Source organism: Eurypyga helias, unplaced genomic scaffold, assembly GCF_000690775.1.
Source record: "Eurypyga helias isolate BGI_N326 unplaced genomic scaffold, ASM69077v1 scaffold49604, whole genome shotgun sequence".
Lineage (NCBI taxonomy): Eukaryota > Metazoa > Chordata > Aves > Eurypygiformes > Eurypygidae > Eurypyga > Eurypyga helias.
The window spans coordinates 6,804-14,399 of record NW_010245325.1 but is presented as its reverse complement, the minus strand read 5'-3'; the positions used below and the strand labels follow the sequence as shown (position 1 = coordinate 14,399).

General features: G+C 36.7%; 1 protein-coding gene across 1 annotated transcript; it reads right to left on the bottom strand.

The window, feature by feature from the left end:
* Positions 1–4,852: 4,852 nt before the first annotated feature.
* Positions 4,853–7,172, bottom strand: LOC104508401 (glucoside xylosyltransferase 1-like; the record flags this gene model as incomplete). Its single annotated transcript, XM_010150011.1, has 3 exons — positions 7,002–7,172; positions 5,891–6,016; positions 4,853–5,104 (listed from the first exon to the last, which is right to left on the bottom strand). Coding segments are annotated over exons 1-3 (543 nt in total), but the record flags the coding sequence as incomplete, so codon positions are not given.
* Between the last annotated feature and the right edge of the window lie 424 nt (positions 7,173–7,596).

Sequence of the window (7,596 nt, the reverse complement as noted above, 5' to 3'; positions counted from 1 at the left end):
TGATTCTATATTCTCCTATATGTTGGTGTTTCGGGGTTGGGTTTGGTTTGTTTAGCTGCTGTGATTTAATTAGCTTGGTCATTACTGATTTCTGTCCCAGAAGACTTCTGCCTGTCCAAGGCTGAAGTCAAACTTACAAGACCTGTCACATTTAGCCTATAGCAATCCAGTATTACCTTTCTCTGAATTCTAGTAAGAAAATACAGAGTTGAGGAAAAATACTGAAATCACACAGCAATATCTAAGCAAACTCCAGCTGTGTCCCACAGTTGACCGATTTAAATTTCCTGAATGCCAATTGAGAGCAAACCCTTTTCCTTCTGGTTACCCGACTCTACGCTGTTGTTGCATTAACGGTGTAGTGCGAACACTTACTCGATGTTTCTGTGAGCTAAGCTGTTCATTAACCCAGCAGGATTTCTTTTTTGTACTGTTACCAAATTTAATTGAATCATAGAAGGGACCAACAAACACCAGAGGCTAGGGCAAAGTAAATAAGAAAAGCAGGGAAAAGCAGCTGGTAAGAGATGGGAGCCTTCCCTTTAGAAGCAATTAACTTTTGTACAGGCTGACCATATTTCTTTGAACTCTAGCCTTAAGCAATACTGAATGGTAAAATAAGAGTGTATAATGGCTTAGGTCATAGAAACTCTGTAAACTTCGGTTTTGTTTTTTGTTGTTGTTGTTTGGTTGGTTTTTTGTCATATCCATGAATCTCATTTGCACATGCTATCTGGAGTTCTTTTGTTTGGGGCTTGTTTGATTTTCTAAGAGCTCATTCCTTCCCATGACTGGCCACGTCTCAGGAATCACAACAACTAAGTTTCTTAATAAAAGTCATTGTTCTCTATTCACAAAGCTTCACTGGTCTAGAACTTTTTGTTAAAATAACGTTTCCGTGGTATTTGCTACATGTGTTCCAGTTTAAAAGTATCCACATCTATAAGTATACAACTATTAAAAAGTCACATACTGTTACCTCTTCCATTTCCTAAATACTTTTGCATGTTTTACATTCCCATTTTCTAACTGCTACTTAGCAAAGACAACAGGCAGGCACTAACTGTCAGAAGCTCCACTACCGATTCCAGTCTTATGGCCAGTTACACACCCTTTAATGATCACACTGTATTCAATAACATACATGTGCAACGATATAGAATCATAGAATGGTTTAGGATAGAAGGGACCCTAAAGATCATCCAGTTCCAACCCCCCTGCCATATATATGTATAAACATGTGTGCATATATATGTATACAAACAGTGCATACAAACAGTGCATATATTTGTATTGTACGTGTGTGTAGAGTCTCAAAACACACAAGACAAATAAGAAAGATAGGACCAGGAGCGACAACTTCCACGAAGCACCATAGCTATTCCAAGCAGCTAGAATGTTTGTCGGAAATGAATAGGTGACCTGACAGTCCTGAGAAGATTGAGGCTTGAATAAATAAGTGGGTAAAAGACAACTTAATCCTGTAGTAGTACATGGAACTACAGGTTTTCTGCTACCCAGGTGAGCTTTATAACCGTTGCCTAAAGTCTCCAGTTTTTATTTATTCAGTTCCTGTTCCTCCCAATTCTTACAAAACAATGTGACAACAGAAGAAAGATGCTTAAAGGCCTCAAGCAGCTCAGCCTGTAATTTGGGGCTGAAAAACTACAATAGATAAAGAACCCAGAGTTTTAAATCCATCATATTGAAGGAATAACCTGATCCAAAACTTCCACTGCTTAGACAAGTGCTACAGCCACAGGTAGTCATACAAAAAGGTCTATAGGCAACTTCTTAAAGATACAAAAATTCTCAGACCTTATATAGTCCTTGAGGAATTTGAGTCTCCTGAATGAATTCAGAAATTCAAACCTTCCTATAAAGACAATGAAGCATTTTCTAGTTCTACTGTATTTGACTGGAATACTTAATGGGACAGTATCTGTAAGGTCCAAAAGCATCTGCAGTGTTACTGGCAAGGGTTGTAAAGATAGCCCCTACCCCTGAATTTGGTTTACCTCTCTTCTAAAGGCTTGAGACTAGCAGCTCCTTTGCTATCAGTCACAGGGAAAGCCACAGAGTCTCAGACCTACCATGTGCATTCTCAACTACACTAAACCCTTTGCAAAGTTTTGCTGTGAGGTTTGCAATTTTTCACACCAACAAATCCTCCTTGAGCAAATAAACACTACACTTGCCAGAAACATACAAAGACAGAGGCAAAACCCCTGGACCCTCAACTAGATGCTTGGTATTTGTTATACAAAGGCCTGAAAGATATTGGGGCAAGGTTTTAAATCAAGAAGGGTATCCAAAGAGAGCATTCCAAAATGCTGCAGCTGAACCAGAAAATCCGTCTATGTCAAAACATCATGCATCTAAACATTATATCTGTTTCTTGCTCAAGATAATCAGACTAAGAGTCCAGAAAAGATATATAGGATGATGAAAGCAAGGGGGTAAAAAGGTATAGGAATGGAAAGAAAATTATGAAATCCAAGCAAGAAATAAGTTCTCATCAACCATGTTAAAATCTGTACACACACAAAAACCAAACCACCCTACTACTTCTTATCAAGCAGTGGTGAAAGAATATGTCTTTATGTGCACCACTAGTCTCAAGAGTTTGAGGAATAGGTACAGTGTGCACATAAGCATTCCTGGTCAATTATGAATTCAGAAAACATGCTTAAGCAAGGGCCAGAGTATATATGCATCAGACACAGTGGGGAAAGTCTAAGTTTGAAGTGACAGTAGGATGCCAAAGAACGATGATTCATTATTAAGGACAGAAAATGCTGTATTTCTAACATTTAAAACAACTGAATTAGAGCAGGGGAATGAGTTAATTGCCCTTTTTTGTGTGTTAACTAAAACCATCAGAAAGGGCTTTGGATCATGTGCTTTGCTACTGGGAAGCTTTACTGTTTCTGCCTCCCGTTCTCAAGTGCCCTTTCATAATTGTGAATATTTAGTATACTTGCACAGCACTGGGTAGTTCATTCCCATCTCAGCTACTTTTCACTGAATTGTATAAATGCTAAGCCTGCAATTCTTGAAGCAGACTTGCTTAGTACAGTACATAATGCTCTTTCTCAAATTGTTCAGTAAGATGAATGTTTTCAGGACAATTCAAGACTTTTTTCTATAGTACCAATTCCTCATACCAGTTATGACACACAGTCTTCCTCACTACAAAAAGAAGTTTGAGTGGCCCTCTTCTCCAGAAATTGTACATCACGTTAGGTATACTGACTTTTGACAGCAGGATCATGAGAAAAGCATATGGATTGGAGCCTTGCCATACAGATGAGGTCTTACAAATCACAGATATTCACCCCCATAACAAAGAGATAGTCTGACACGTTTCATTGCATAATAAATTTACAACATGGCAACAAGAGGAACATGTAGCAGGTATTTTCAGGAGCTGGAGAATATTCCAGACCTCTAGTACCAATAGAAAGCAGCAATACTTCATTTTGAATTTCAGATTGTTCATGAATGATTTCACCTACTTAAATCTGTATAAATAGACTTAAATTCTAAGAAACCACTGGGTTTAAGTTTATGGAGAAAGAACTACTTATACTGTCCTCTAGAAAACTGCAGTTAATTTGAAAGGCAATTTTAGTATACAACATAACATTTTCAAAAGTATACATATTAACTCCAATATTAATAAAAATGCATAAAGTTTCCAATAAATTGATAACCTAAGTTGCACTGAGAAGCCCAACCAGAATTCTGCCACAGTAGGAAAACAACACTAACTTTATTTCAGAGTTTACTACATTAAAAATAATTCACTACACAGAAATGCATTGTCAGGGGCCAAGATACAGAGTTTTCAGTCTCATTTTTCTTATTATACTCTTCGATATTTTCATTTCTCCAGATGCTATAACCAGGAAAACAAACAAGTAACAAACTAGACAATGCAAGATTCCACTAATGATATATACATTCTTCTTGGGGAAAATACAGCTATATACTGCAGCTACCATGACTTTCTATTTTAACTACAACTGAGATAAACCATTCTCCATTTTTCTTAAACTCCCTGTATTTCCATAGGAATGTGAAGATGAAAGCTAAATCTTCCTTAAATTTGAAATGGGGTATAAGTAATTCTACTGGAAGTTCATATTACCGCTCTTATGGGTGCACCTTCCAATAGTTTCTGACTGCATAATTATTTTTCCCTAATCAAACCTCTCTTAAACAGCAAAGTACTTTTCCCCCATCATAATCACATAGCACTGTTTCTGTGTTTCAAGGATGCAAGAAAAAAACTCCCATGAGCTGCTTTAGTAAGTACTTTCATGATTAACTTATTTCTCTACAAAAATCATAACTTCAAAGTAAATAAAAAGATACTTAAGGTGATAATCACCTGGCTGCAATGTACAAGATCAAAATTTGAAAACCATACAGTTAAAATGACTTACTAAATGTTTTAGCACCACCTCCTGGTCATACTACTACACACATTGTTAGTTTACAGTATATTTTAACTGTTTTCTGGGATCTCTTCAACTGAAGAAAAAAAACAGCAGAATATCTACTGACCAATGTAATTTACAGCAGACTGCATCAAGTCACAGGATCTCTCAGAGCTAAGAAAAATTAAAACAATCAAGCACACTTCATATTCAGGAATTCCAAGTCCTACAGTGAATGGTGTTTTAAAAACACAAGTTAGATACCATTTTAAACAGTGTGTTTTTAGAGCATTATTCCAATTACAAGAAAAAATATTTTGAAAAATACCAACCCACATGAATCTGAAACAAGATTAGAATTAAAAGATGTAAAACCACAGAAAATGCAATAGAGGCAACACACATACCTTGAAATACTTCCTTCTCATACGTGTCATATTCATTAACATGACTCCAGAATTTATTCCAGTTACTCCGTAATAGGGATGTCTAGCAAAGCGATTATACCACCCGATACGGGGCTCCTCATGTTCCGGTGCCATTGCAGCAATTTGTGTGGCGTTGAACTTTCCCAGAAAAGACCAAATATCATCAACAGGTCTCAAAAACAGGATGTCAGTATCCACATACAGTAGCGAATCCACATTTTTGAGGATTAACTGTGAGAGAAAGAAATTTAAAACCACACAAGTTTTATTGAGTTTCTCTTCATAAAGCAGAAGTTGCTGCCATTACACAACAAAGTTTAATATATTTTCATCATATGCAAATAAATTTACTTCAGACTGACAGTTTGCAATCAAACTTGACATCATTCCCTCTTCTCCTGTTTTGGAGAATTTCTGTAGAGTGAACCAGAGGTTTTTTACAGAATAGTAATGCAAAGGTACTCAGTCTACCTGTTATATCCCCGGGCTCCTCAGGAGTAGGCTGCAGGACAGGTGGAACATTACCATAACAGGAGCTCCTATCTTCCTCCTGTGCCCTTGCCCTCCTACACGTATCTAATCAAACAAGGGAGAGGTGTACGCGAGCCCTAGAAGAGACAGCGCTTGGGAGATAGCTGCCACTGCTATAATTCACCTAGCCTGAAGTATGATTTCTGAAGTGTCTTAAATGACAAAGAAAAGGTTGCACAAAACACTCTGGCAATAGCAGCCCATTTCTTGTTTCATTTTCTGTAACACTTCAGACCCACGCAAGCCGGCAACTTTCCAACTAAGCGAGGAGATAAATCCTTACCTCTGAGGTGACAACACGACCTGTAGCTCTTGCTGAGGAAACTGTGCCATAATGCCATGAGTTAGAAATAAGATTTTTCTTAGAAGTAACTGTTAGGAGTAGTAGTAGTTCTTAATTTAAAACTAGGCAGAAATTAGATTAACAAGGTCAGCTTGACACTTCATAAACAGACTCCTGTATTGTCCTATCACAGAATAACTTACTGGCAAGAAGAGCCTTTGTGAAGCGCATGGTTTAAACAACTTCTTCCATTCTGCTGCACTCTCAGTTGGAAATGTTATTGGATATAATGTGTAATTAACTTTTCCTTCATAAGGGAAGTCATCAAGCTATGTGAAAACAAGAGATCACAAAAATTACTTCAGTTCAATTTCATTACAAAAAAGAAATCAGTTCCCCATTCAAACTGATAATTGAACACAACTGCAACACCTCCCTTTGGTAGCGGAAATGCTTCCTGAATTGCAATAATCAGTCAACTATTCAAAATACTTGAACAAAAAGTGGCACCTGCAGGCCACTATGAAGAAAACACATCATATCAGACCATAAACTAAAGTAAGAGCAAGTAAAATAAATTAGTATTTACAAAAAGTAAATACAGCAAGTAAAACTTTTCCCCTCTTAACTAGTTTCCACAGGAGAAATACCAATGACGTCTTTCTCAATTTAAAATAAGCTTACCCAATTTTTGCCAGTTACTGTTCATCTGACGTTAGTGTATATATTACTACATATAGCATACTAACATCATAGTTAAAATGACATTTTAAGAAAAAAACAGTAAAACTCTCTGTAGATATATGCTAGGCAGCTTCTAATACTGCTACTCCAGTCATAGTGTGCTATTCATTAACTGAAATCTACTAAAATTAGACATAACCACATCCACCATTTTCAAAGACTAATGTTACACTTTGGTCAGCCAATGTAAGCCTGACTCATACTGTAAGCACAGGGACAAAAAAAGGACAGATCTCTATTTTCTTTTGTAAAATCAACTTTAAGAAAGCTCACACAAGGTTTGTGTTCAAAACATCAGGTTTGCATTGAACGGATTCAAGGTGACAAATCAGGAAGCTTTGGTCTGTCTCAATGAAAAGCTTTGATATCAGCAACTAGAATTTTTCTGCAGGAAAAGAAAATCAAAAATCCCCATCCAAGATTACAGAAGACTTTCATATTACCTTATTCTTAGACCCCTGCATTTCTGCCACTATATCAAACATGTATTAACCAAGAAGCAGAGAAATTGCTATATAATTACTCAAATTGTACTACAAATCGATTAAGTAAATTAATTTGGGTACTTACTATGCCTTTGAAACTCCCATGCAATTGGTCCTCAGCAAAAATATGAAACTGGAGAGGTTTGATGCTGAAAATAATGGCTGATCTCAGCATAGTAACAGTCTCCTCCAGTCTTTCACCACAGGCAACCACTGCTAGATGCATCTTCTCAGAAGAATGTATTTTCATATAATCGTATCTGATACAAAAATATTTTTTCATTTGACATTACATCTAGCACAAGCTTAAAGAAAAGCTCTACTATTTATTGCAGCATGTAATTTGCTAAATATCCTTTATCATATTTAAATCAGCAAAGGATAACTCAAACAGAACATATGAACTACAGGATTACTGCTCAATTCAGTTTAACCTGAACTATACTCCCACCACCCCAGTTTATGAGGGAAAAAGAAGGTATGGAAGAGCTATACAGAAACTAATCAAACATACATTTATTTTCTTAGCAATCTTACTATCCATTACTGGCAAGGAATGCCATCAAAACAGCTATGTTAAAAGAAAAATCACATGAAGTTACACCAAAATACAGAAGGCTGACAGCACTTAAGTCGTGCATGAGTTCTTTCCCTGGACTCAGTACGGAGGTAGGTAAACA